Source organism: Protomyctophum parallelum, assembly GCF_964188405.1.
Source record: "Protomyctophum parallelum genome assembly, chromosome: 1".
NCBI lineage: Eukaryota > Metazoa > Chordata > Actinopteri > Myctophiformes > Myctophidae > Protomyctophum > Protomyctophum parallelum.
In genome coordinates, this window is record NC_139697.1 from 3,944,486 (window position 1) to 3,957,950 (window position 13,465).

Here is a 13,465-nt window from a genome sequence, read left to right on the forward strand (position 1 = left end):
ATTATAAACAGAAGAACATGTTTAATCGCCTGTAACACTTTTTAAACACATAAACGTGTTTAGTTTTTACAATCAAAGTCAGTCATATAGGTGTTTAGAATTTGAACACTAGGTGTTCTCGTGAGGTGTTTGAGTGAACTCGTGTTCTACTGTATATTTTATGACCATTAATAAACATTTGGCATTTTATTATTACACACATGGTGTTTAGGTTTAAACGCGTCACATGTTCCAGGGATTTACAGTGTAGGATGTTATATAGGGTCACAAGAAACCACTATACAAAATAATTGCCCAATACGTTCAGCCGGTCAGCAAGTGGATTCACGAATTTATATATATAGACAATATTTTAGGCCAATAAAAAAAAGACTATACCAAATTTCCAACATGTCCACCTCGGCTGCCGGACTAAGTGGGGAGCAGTGTTGTTTTTGGCAGCAAATTTCTATTTTAGTTTTAGTCATAGTCTCCTGAATAGTTTTCACTTAGTCTTAGTCACATTTTTGTCACCTGGAATGTATTAGTGTTAGTCTAGTTTTAGTAGACTAAATGTCATAAGATTTTAGTTGACTAAATCTACAGGTGATTTATTCGACTAAAATGTATTTTTGCGGGCCTTGTTGCCGTCATAATGACTTATTTTACACTTGCTGAAAATAGCCGATCTACAAGCTCACAACGAGCTTGTAGATCGGCTATTTTCAGCATGCAACCAAGTGTAAAATGACTTATACTGGATCTCTTGTCCACTAGTCCCTTCCTAACATTTTAGTCTAGTTTTTATTTGTTGACGAAATTGTCAATATATTTAGTCTTAGTTTTAGTCACCATAGCATAGTTTTAATTTAGTTTCCATTTAGTTTTCTTCAGTGGAAAAAGGTAGTCGACGAACATTTTTCGTCTTAGTTTTAGTCGACGAAAACAACACTGGGGGAGTGATGGATAATGCAAAATTGGTCCAAAATGTACCAGAACTAAAAAGTAATACATCGACACCAAGCTAGACAGGAACGCCCACAAATGTCACATCCGGGTTTTTGCCCGGGGTAAGAATTGTCTATGGCTGCCAATGCAACTTGGTCCAATCCTTAATCCTTAACATACGGACAAACATCTATGCCGGTAATATCTAACTTGCGGAGGTATAGCGTGCCTTGTCCACGGGCAACAGATCTTTCAGCGTATGGCATTGCAAATACGTTTGATAATAATCGCTACTCTGCGCAATATTGTTTTGGAAATGCCGCAAATTGCATTGCAGTGAACGAGAGCCAATCACAACTTCCCCCCCGGGGGTGGGCGGAGTCAAGGGCTTGACGCGCCTTCGTGTCAGTGTATGGATAATGCAAAATTGGTCCAAAATGTACGAAAACTAAAAAGTAATGGTAGAAGTATAGGCATAATGCAGCCCTACTGTAAAGTATACATGATTAGAAAATGATTGAACATTTCACAATTAAGGTCTACTAGTTCTACAGAAGCTGTAGCCTACAGTAGCCTATATCCAATCATTTTGGGCATACATTAAATTGAATAAACATAAACATATTCAAATCGTATATAGCCTAACTTTACGTTACTTTAGAGGACCACTTCACCACTTTTCAACCTATCTTCATATAATAGGTCCTCACTAATAAATAATAATCATGATGAAATGGCACAATTTTGTTCTACTCAGTCTGTGTCTCATAGGAGGGCTGTGGGCAGTTTAGAAACCGTCCTCCAGTGACATCGTTAAGCAGGTTTCTTTTTAAACAAGATTGTTTTACAAAAATGTTTAGATTTTCATTATCGTGAGAACGATGGCTTCCATTTTCGCATTGCAACTTTTCAGGACTAGAAAGCCTGCAGTTTCTATTAGCTTTGTATTCCCCATCGATGATGTCACTGGAGGACGGTTTCTGAACTGCCCACAGCCCTCCTATGAGACACAGACCGAGTAGAAAGAAATTGCGCCAATGTTTCATGATTATTAGTGAGGACCTATTATATGAAGATAGGTTGAAAAGAGTGGTGAAGTGGTCCTTTAAGACCATTTTTTTCAAATAGGCCTATTATTATATATTTGTATAGGTTTGGAAAAAATAGAAGGAGAAAAAAAGACAAAAGGAAAAGGAAGATATTATCCACTCTTTCCTTATTATTCTTGTATCCCAAACACAGCCGCCCGCTGTCCGTCCCTCTAACTTATGTTTGTTCGTGTTTAGCAGCAGATGGAGGAGGAGGCGTGTTTTCACTTGTTGGGTCGTGTCGACTCAAACTTTAGCCCAAAGCAAAAAGGTAGCCAGTAAGTCAGTGTACACACACACACACACACACACACACACACACACACACACAGCCTACTGTTGCGCTGCTGGAGAAAGAACCCCATTTGAATGTAAATGCTTCACATTCACATTCATACATAAGATGTTGTGGCTTCAAGCGCCGTAGGCTACGTGACGCACGAATAAGGTAGGACTATACTATTTAATGTTTTGTCTTTTTCTTCAGAATGTGCAAGTTTACATTTTTAGAGAGAGTGTACAGAGAGAGAGAGAGAGAGAGAGAGAGAGAGAGAGAGAAAAGTAACAGGTGTCCCGTCTCTCGCGGTGTGTGTGTGTGTGTGTATGAGAGAGAGAGAGAGAGAGCGAGCGCGCGCGTGTGTGCGTTGCAGTTGACTATAGTGTCCTATATTTACCAAGGGTGTGAGGACATGAATCTCTCTGTTTCTCCTATCTATAGTTACCTGTGCCTGTGAGGACAGAGCAGATCAACAACAGAGTGTTTAACAATACTTTCTGCTTCATGTTGTGTGTGTGGTCTGTCTGTCTGTGTGTGTGTGTGGTGCAAGTGTTGGGTTGTGTGCGTGTGTGTGTGTGTTCATTCAGATCCTGTTTGCCAAACAAACCACCACACCAACTAACTGACTAACTAACAACTGCTTGTCGAGACATTTTGGGCGCATGCGCTGATCGCTCAGCGCCAGCGGTAAGTGCACGCACGCACGTACACACACACACACACACACACACACACACACACACACACACACACACACACACACACACACACACACACACACACACACACACACACACACACACACACACACACACACACACACACACACACACACACACACACTTTGTATTTTCACCTGTTCACTGATGGAGGTGAAATGTGATGATGATGAATGCTAATAATATAATAATAATAATATACAGACTAGGTTATGATGTTGAAATAGAACACTGTAGTTGGCCTGGCTATATAAACATGAAACCTGTATTGTGACATTGTAAATGGACTATTTCATTTATTTTATTTTATATTATGAAAAAATATTGAATTCGTATTTTTACACCTTTAAAGGGCCACTTCACCCCTTTTGCAACCAGATCTTATTTTAACGATGTCATGGACAGTGCGTGGGCTCACTTCCTTCCTGGACTACAATTCCCATAAATAATCCCACTGCTCCTCCTTGTTGTGGATAGGGGGAGGGCTGTCTTACTGAGACAACATGTAGTCCAGGAAGTAAATGAGCCCAGTGTCCATGACATCATGGAGTCCATGGACACTAAAATAACTAAAAAACACATATTACCCATTATACAAACCTCAGGAAAGTGTTCCTTGTCTCCCAAACATCATTAAAATAATATCTGGTTGCAAAAGGGGTGAAGTGGCCCTTTAACTCATTCTGAATGGGCACCCATTTTGGTGTTAGCATCATGTTATGCTTTAGCTATTGAAAAATAGCAGATCTACAAGCTCATAGCGCGCCACCGAGTGGCGCGCTACGAGCTTGTAGGTCTGCTATTTTTTGAAAAATCGAAGAGCGACTGACATTTTTAGAATCTGATCTCAGGTCAGAATGGGTTCATCAGACACAGTGTGTGTCCGGCGGAAACCTCGTATGAATCTGATCTCAGGTCAGAATGGGTTAAGGCCCTGAGTCCACACTAATGATTTGTGACGCAACTCCTTGCAACATTCTTATCATAATATATAACACCATTAATTATGCCAAATGTCAGTTGCATTGGTGTGGAACTGGCCTTCACATTTACACCCCTTTATAGGGGTCACAAACAATGTCATAATCCTCTAATCACAACTATAACTTGAGATAATTGCAATTACTTTTTTGCATATTCATGTTCAAACCATTGTCCAAAATTAGCAGACATTGCAGATCTACAAGCCCACGACACGTTGATGTGACACGTTGTGAGCTTGTAGATCGGCTATGTACAGTACGTGCTCACACTGTACATAGGTGGAGTACAGTAGTACACAACTGGATGTCAAACTCCTGGCAGAATTAAAGATAAGCGAGTACATTTATCATGAATAGAGCAGAGCTTTGGTAACATAAACCAACATGCGAAAATATACACTTCCTATTTAATGCTCTTGACGAACTCGCTGGTTTCTTGCATTGAAATGAAATGAGACACTTTAACTAAATACTATTGATAACCACACACATACGCACGCACGCACACACGCACGCACGCACGCACGCACACACAGAGCTTCCTCTTTTAGCACATATGCAGTGATTTATAATGATCAGAGTACTCTATTAACCCATTCTGACCTGAGATCAGATTCTAAAAATGTCTATTACATCCTGACAGTTTAATTATTAACCCATTCTGACCTGAGATCAGATTCTAAAAGTGTCTTTGATTTTTCAAAAATAGCAGACCTACAAGCTCATATCGCGCCACTCGGTGGCGCGATATGAGCTTGTAGGTCTGCTATTTTTCAATAGCTAAAGCATAACATGATGCTAACACCAAAATGGGTGCCCGTTCAGAATGGGTTAAGAGAGTGGCGACACTAGCGTTGACTCCCATTGTAACAATGGAATGCAGGAAGTGCTCATTCTATCTCAATGGAATAGTTCCAATGTTTGGAACTATCGCCCATAGCACCACCACCCCGCTTTGCGGCGAGACCAAAACGTGTCGCCACTCTCTTACTACTGTAGATTGCTCTGATACTAATTTACCTACAGTATACTACTATGCTAATCCAGGAAATGCGGTTTAACTTTTATGTAAAATTGTTGAACGCAATCATTGTCTTATTACATTACATACACGGTACACCTATTATAAACTGTACCGTACTGTGACAGGACGGATACTTATACTGTACATGCACCAGTAAGTCTTTGACATACAGTAAAGTCATGACATAACATTTGTATTATACTTTATGATATACTGTAAAAGGGCAGGCCATATTATCCCATTCTGACCTGAGATCAGATTAAAAAAATGTTCTTCTACATCCTGACAGTTTTCTGAAAAAGCTATGTTTCTATGTCAGTCGATTTTTCAAAAAAATAGCAGACCTACAAGCTCATAGCGCGCCACTCGGTGGCGCGCTATGAGCTTGTAGATCTGCTATTTTTCAATAGCTATAAAGCATAACATAATGCTAACACCAAAAGGGGCTCCCGCCCCCAAAATGGGTTAACTTCATTTACGACTAATGTCGTACAATTTACAATTTAGGCATTTAGCAGACGCTCTTAATCCAGAGCGACTTACATTTAAGCAAGAACAAAAGCATGGGAATACATCACATAAAAGCATTTATCATGAAACATGCGTAAGCTAAGAAAGTAACAGTGGAATATCTATATAATGAAACTATACATACACTATACATATAAACTATACATATTTACTACTATGCTATACATATGTACTATACATATTTACTACTATGCTATACATATGGTCGTAAATGAATGCCCTAGCTACTCGACTACCCTTTTCATATAATCAAGGCCCATTATTTATTCTGAATTTAAGCCGCACGGAAACACCATTTGATGTGACTTTAGACTCTTATAAGAGGCAAGACTTTCGTTTTCGGTGGATAAGATTTTGTCCACACTTCCAAGCAGTATACCTATTGATGTGGGTATACCGTTTAGGAGAGACAACAGGCAGGCAAATGATCACAAAAATAACAATTTACATTCAAGCTGTACACCTATTGATGTGGTATACCGTTTAGGAGAGACAACAGGCAGGCAAATGATCACAAAAATAACAATTTACATTCAAGCTGTACACCTATTGATGTGGTATACCGTTTAGGAGAGACAACAGGCAGGCAAATGTTCACAAAAATAACAATTTACATTCAAGCTGTACACCTATTGATGTGGTATACCGTTTAGGAGAGACAACAGGCAGGCAAATGTTCACAAAAATAACAATTTACATTCAAGCTGTACACCTATTGATGTGGTATACCGTTTAGGAGAGACAACAGGCAGGCAAATGATCACAAAAATAACAATTTACATTCAAGCTGTACACCTATTGATGTGGTATACCGTTTAGGAGAGACAACAGGCAGGCAAATGTTCACAAAAATAACAATTTACATTCAAGCTGTACACCTATTGATGTGGGTATACCGTTTAGGAGAGACAACAGGCAGGCAAATGTTCACAAAAATAACAATTTACATTCAAGCTGTACACCTATTGATGTGGGTATACCGTTTAGGAGAGACAACAGGCAGGCAAATGTTCACAAAAATAACAATTTACATTCAAGCTGTACACCTATTGATGTGGTATACCGTTTAGGAGAGACAACAGGCAGGCAAATGTTCACAAAAATAACAATTTACATTCAAGCTGTACACCTATTGATGTGGTATACCGTTTAGGAGAGACAACAGGCAGGCAAATGATCACAAAAATAACAATTTACATTCAAGCTGTACACCTATTGATGTGGTATACCGTTTAGGAGAGACAACAGGCAGGCAAATGTTCACAAAAATAACAATTTACATTCAAGCTGTACACCTATTGATGTGGTATACCGTTTAGGAGAGACAACAGGCAGGCAAATGTTCACAAAAATAACAATTTACATTCAAGCTGTACACCTATTGATGTGGTATACCGTTTAGGAGAGACAACAGGCAGGCAAATGTTCACAAAAATAACAATTTACATTCAAGCTGTACACCTATTGATGTGGTATACCGTTTAGGAGAGACAACAGGCAGGCAAATGATCACAAAAATAACAATTTACATTCTCTGTAGGTACAGTATGTAGACTTTGTGTAAATTTATTAAGTAATGCAGATGGATGGTTTAACAATAATGCAACTCTTGAGAGTGTAAAAATGAAACCAAATGGTCCCGTTCATTGGTTACCACAACTCTCCATCATTTAGCATGGGGACAATTTACAATTACCATTTACAATTACAATTTACAATTACAATTTACAATTACAATTTACAATTACAATTTACAATTTAGGCATTTAGCAGACGCTCTTAATCCAGAGCGACTTACATTAAGCAAGAACAAAAGCATGGGAATACATCACATAAAAACATTTATCATAAAACATGCGTAAGCTAAGAAAGTAACAGTGGAATATCTATATTATGAGACTATACATATAAACTATATATATATATACTACTATGCTATACATATGTATTATGGCGTGCTATGACTATATACAATGCAATCCACCTGGAACCTCCCCCTGAAGGACCACTGGTGTGATGGCCCATAGCACTTACCCTATACCCCCTTAGATAGCATTTCCGTAGACTTAGATAGCATTTGATACAGACTTATAGCATGTTATGTAGACAGCACTATAATTGCATTGTATGTAGTCATAGCACGCCATAGTACATATGTATAGCATAGTATAGCATAGTATAGTATATCATTATATAGATATTCCACTGTTACGTTCTTAGCTTACGCATGTTTCATGATAAATGCTTTTTATGTGATGTATTCCCATGCTTTTTGTTCTTGCTTAATGTAAGTCGCTCTGCTAAATGCCTATTGTAAATTGTAAATAACATAACCCTGTTATGTAAACGAGCATTAGCGAGAAATTAGCTTAGTGTAATATGGCTCTTTAGAGTCTAAAGTTTAGACAATATCTCAATGTGTCTTGATTGAAGCACGTGTAAAACCCGCAGTCTATCAGGACAGTAAGTATTGAGCATATTACAGTAATATATCAGCCTCAGGACAGTAAGTATTGAGCATACAGTAAAGTAATATATCAAACGCAACAAGGGTGCAGCATGTACAAATAGGAACTGCTTTCTTCTGCTTCTGCTTGTTGTGAGTTGATTTGTGAGTTGCTGTGATAGGAGAAGGATATCAAATGGAACACAACCACCCTAAAGACTAATCATTGTGTATATTCCTGCACTATACAGTACCTGCATCGAGTGACCTTGGTACATAGAAGTTGATCTATTGAAGATTCTGACCTTCAAATGTACATCATTTTTGTTTTGATTGTAAATGGTAAATGGTGCATTTATATAGCGCCTTTATCCAAGGCGCTTTACAGAGATTGTGCATTACATTCACCCATTCACACACACATTCATACACCGATGGCAGCGGAAACCATGCAAGGCACCAACCTGCACATCGGGAGCAATTAGGGGTTCAGTGTCTTTGCTCAAGGACACTTCGACACTAACTCTGGGGGAGCCCACAGGGTTCGAACTGGCAACCTTACGGTTACCATCCAGGCACTCTACCCCTGAGCCACCGCCGGGGGGTGGCTTGCTGTATTGTATTGCTGTATTGTTGTATTGTTTCTTTCTGCTTTGGCAATGTAAACGTATGTTTTCTCATGCCAATAAAGCCCTTTGAATTGAATTGAATTGTGTGTGTGTGTGTGTGTGTGTGTGTGTGTGTGTGTGTGTGTGTGTGTGTGTGTGTGTGTGCGTGCATGTGTGTGTGTGTGTGTGTGTGTGTGTGTGTGTGTGTGTGTGTGTGTGTGTGTGTGTGTGTGTGTGTGTGTGTGTGTGTGTGTGTGTGTGTGTGTGTGTGTGTGTGTGTGCGTGCGTGCGTGCGTGCGTGTGTGTGTGTCAGGGATGGAGGGAGAGGGGGGGGAGGACGTGCTGGACCTCAACCACCTGACGGAGGAGGAGCAGGCGGCCATCTTGGCGGTGTTGACGAGAGACGAGGAGCTGCGGCAGCGCGACAGGGGCCGAGTCAGGTCAGAGGTCAACGCTTATCCCCCCACCCCCCCTGATGGCTGATCCATTCAGCTATGCTATAATCATCAACATCCACACACTGGTATAGACTATACGTATATATATCCCATTCTGACCTGAGATCAGATTCATTCGAGGTTTCCACTGGACAACACACACTGGTCTGATGAACCCATTCTGACCTGAGATCAGATTTATTCGAGGTTTCCACTGGACACACACACACTGGTCTGATGAACCCATTCTGACCTGAGATCAGATTCTAAAAAATGTCAGTCGTTCTTCGATTTTTCTAAAATAGCAGACCTACAAGCTCGTAGCGCGCCACTCGGTGGCGCGCTATGAGCTTGTAGATCTGCTATTTTCCAATAGCTATAAAGCATAACATGATGCTATAACGCCAAAATGGGTTCCCGTTCAGGATGGGATAAACATACACACACACCACGCTAATACGGTAACATACGGTCATGCGGTTTTCTGAGGAAATATTAACATTCCATACGTCTGGTGTTTAGCGACAATATCATGAATGGACCTTTTATTGTGTGTGTGTGTGTGTGTGTGTGTGTGTGTGTGTGTGTAGAGAGGTTAAAACAAGTTAAAAGTCCCACTATTTGTCACGTATACACTGTGCTGTAGGTGAAATGTGTTCTCATGCGCATTTCACCCATTTACCGCGTGCACCGACTGGCACTCAGCTGGGCACCCTTGATGCGTCAGTGCCAAGCAGGGAGGCATTGGCACTCAGCTGGGCACCCTTGATGCTTCAGTGCCAAGCAGGGAGGCATTGGCACTCAGCTGGGCACCCTTGATGCTTCAGTGCCAAGCAGGGAGGCATTGGCACTCAGCTGGGCACCCTTGATGCTTCAGTGCCAAGCAGGGAGGCATTGGCACTCAGCTGGGCACCCTTGATGCTTCAGTGCCAAGCAGGGAGGCATTGGCACTCAGCTGGGCACCCTTGATGCTTCAGTGCCAAGCAGGGAGGCATTGGCACTCAGCTGGGCACCCTTGATGCTTCAGTGCCAAGCAGGGAGGCATTGGCACTCAGCTGGGCACCCTTGATGCTTCAGTGCCAAGCAGGGAGGCATTGGCACTCAGCTGGGCACCCTTGATGCTTCAGTGCCAAGCAGGGAGGCATTGGCATTTTGACAGTCTTTGGTATGACCCAGGCCGGGGATCGAACCGCGACCGACACCCTAACCCTCTAAGACCCAGCGTTGCTTTTTAGCAACAATTTTATTTAATTTAATTACTAAATTATTATTATTATTTTTTGCTGTTATTTTTTCACCTAAACGTCATCAGTGATGTTCATTGCAATGCCATTTCAATGCCATTGGTCATGATATTTGCATATAAATACCCCCCACAGAGGCTGAAATTCACACAAATTAAAAATGTCTGGACTCTGTGCGATTTTGAACATTTTTTAACATAAGACTTTTGACCTTTACCCTAATAAAAGTAGGTAAAATAATTGTAATATATGTTTTTTTGTGATCATTAGAATGTCTAGAACATGTTTTATTCATTATTGTGAAAGATATCCCCAAAATGTAAATTATTAATGTATTATATTATTATATAATTATTATGTAATTATTATAAATATTTCATCAAACTTTTTTTATTTTTATTTTTTTTAACATATTTTATAGTCTTAGTCCTAGTAGTACAAAGTAGTAGTAAGGTTGAAATCTATTTTTTGCAAGTAGAAATTAATGCGGGTGTTAGAGGGCTAACCACAAGGCCACTGTGAGCTGGTGCATGTGTGTGTGTGTGCGTGTGTGTGTTTGTGTGCGTGCGTGTGTGTTTGTGTGGGGATTTTTTTTTACGGCCGGTGGAGGATATGTTTTATCCCTGCTTCTGGTCACACTGGAATATTGATTTGAAAACTTTATTTCAGACACAATGGGTCCATATACAAACAAAAACAGGGAAAAAACATGGCAGTAAATACAAAACAACAACACAGAGATAGCCTATTATGTATCAGGCTATTTTCACTCCAGGCAGTCCTTGGTCAATTAAAAACATGTAAACATTTTCTCCAGTGTTTCCAGAAACATGAGGAGAAGACTGTATCACTCTGTGTGATCCCTGTTAAGGCCATACTTAATACATTCTTTGATTCCCTCAGTCTACACATGAATCTAAACATAAAATTCCTCAGTACAGCATGAAAGGTATGGGTACATTACTGGTCACAAACATTTCACTTGCACTGGTCCGTCTTGGGAGTCTCAGGAATATTCGAAAAATATTCGGATATAAATACATGCATTACCTTTTCTAACCTGTCCATTCCAACCCCGGGTCGGATTACCACACAGGCTCTGTAATTGGCTCAGAGCCAGTCACCCATGGGGGCCTCAGGGTGCCCCTTTAGCCAATGGCGTGAATTCAGCTGTCGCTGTTATGTAACTTTGTATTAATTGTCAAAAGGCCTAATACAGTAGTCAATAGAGGGTGTGCGCATGCTTAAAGTGAATGGCACATCGAGTGGCAAATCGAGTGGCAAAGCAACATGCAAAGTGAGTTTAACTTGCGGCGGTGGCTCAGGGGTAGAGTGCCTGGATGGTAACCGTAAGGTTGCCAGTTCGAACCCGGGCTCCCCCAGAGTTACTGTCGAAGTGTCCTTGAGCAAGACACTGAACCCCTAATTGCTCCCGATGTGCTGGTTGGTGCCTCGCATGGTTTCCTCTGCCATCAGTGTGTGAATGTGTGTGTGAATGGGTGAATGTAATGCACAATCTCTGTAAAGCGCCTTGGATAAAGGCGCTATATAAATGCACCATAAATTACCATTTACCATTTAACATTGTTTAATGTTGTTTAATGCAATCAGATAGGACTTTTCTGTGTGGATGAATGGGCTGTCAAGGCCAGAAAGTAGTTTAGCTCTATAGCTGAGCCCCAAAAGTCCTCCTGGAAACAGAAGAAATAGGCCGTAGACGTTGACTTTGCAGTCTGTAGAGTAAGAACCGAAAGTGCCTTTGAAGTGCTTGTTTACCCAGCCAGTTTATCTATTAGGTAAACGTGCAGAACAGCATTGTTATCTATCTGTAACATTCTGTTGAGATGCAGGTCTGTTAAAAATCCATTCTGGGAGGCCGGGAACCCCTTTTGGTGTTTTAAAGCATTATTATGTTATACTTTAGCTATTATAAAATAGCAGATCTACAAGCTCATAGCGCGGCACCGAGTGCCGCGCTACGAGCTTGTAGGTCTGCTATTTTTTTGAAAAATCGTGAAAATGTGCCTGAAAATCTTTGAATATATATATTGTTACAGAGTGAACGTTTTTTTTTAACTCAAATCTTTGCTTCTGGGGGGGGGGAGGTCCCTGGAACAACATATTTTCAGATACATATCGTTTTTTGGGGTCCTTGACATAAAATATTGAGCACCACTGAAACAGAAACATATAGGGTGGGCTTATTTCAGAAAACTGTCAGGATTTAGAAGACATTTTTTAAATGTCGACGTCGGTCTTAACCCATTCTGACCTGAGATCAGATTCATACGAGGTTTCCACTGGACACACACTGGTCTGATTAACCCATTCTGACCTGAGATCAGATTCATACGAGGTTTCCACTGGACACACACTGGTCTGATTAAATGGATTAATAATATAGTGTTAGGGTTAGTGTTCGGTGTAGCCTGTGCTGCCATATAGATCCTCTTGAATCCTTTTGTTTTGTGCGAGTTAGGACTAGAGTTACTTAATTATCATATACAGACATTGATATGACACTAAACCTGAGTGATAAGAAAGGATTTCACTAAATCCCACATTATTGTAAAACAGTCTTTTTGAGGTATTTTCTGAAATACCTCATGTTTCTGTATCAGTGCTGCTCAATATTTATAATAATAATACCTCATGTTTCTGTATCAGTGCTGCTCAATATTTCATGTCAAGGACCCCCGAAAATAATATGAAAATTGGCCACCCCCCCCCCCCCTCTCCCCCCCATCTGAAAACATGTTATTCCAGGAAACCCCCCAGAAGCAAAGATTTGAGTAAAAAAACGTCGGCTCTGAAAGAATATATAACATTTTCACGATTTTTCTAAAATAGCAGACCTACAAGCTCGTAAGCGCGCCACTCGGTGGCGCGCTTACGAGCTTGTAGGTCTGCTATTTTTCAATAGCTAAAGTATAACATAATGTTTTAAAACACCAAAAATGGGTTAATGAAATCTGTCTCACGCCGGCCTGCCTGCACCTTACCTGGGCCCACCTGCTCTGTCACAGCATGTTCCTACTTGTACTGTACATTGAGCTGTACTGTATATACACTAAAGTTCTCCATTGTCGTCATGGGTGTGGCTCTGACCCGGCTGTCGGCCCGTGTCACATGTCAAGTCATTGTCTCTGGCCTATTTCTTCTCGTCTCTATAGCGTTTGAA

General features: G+C 40.6%; 1 protein-coding gene across 1 annotated transcript in view; it reads left to right on the forward strand.

The window, feature by feature from the left end:
* Positions 1-8,918: 8,918 nt before the first annotated feature.
* LOC310871134 (synaptotagmin-like protein 1) overlaps positions 8,919-13,465 on the forward strand; it is a gene marked incomplete at both ends in the record, with an annotated part of 54,073 nt that continues 49,526 nt past the window's right edge. The window contains 1 exon segment of the mRNA XM_083782623.1: positions 8,919-9,043. Coding sequence (XP_083638749.1) covers positions 8,919-9,043 — 125 coding nt within the window.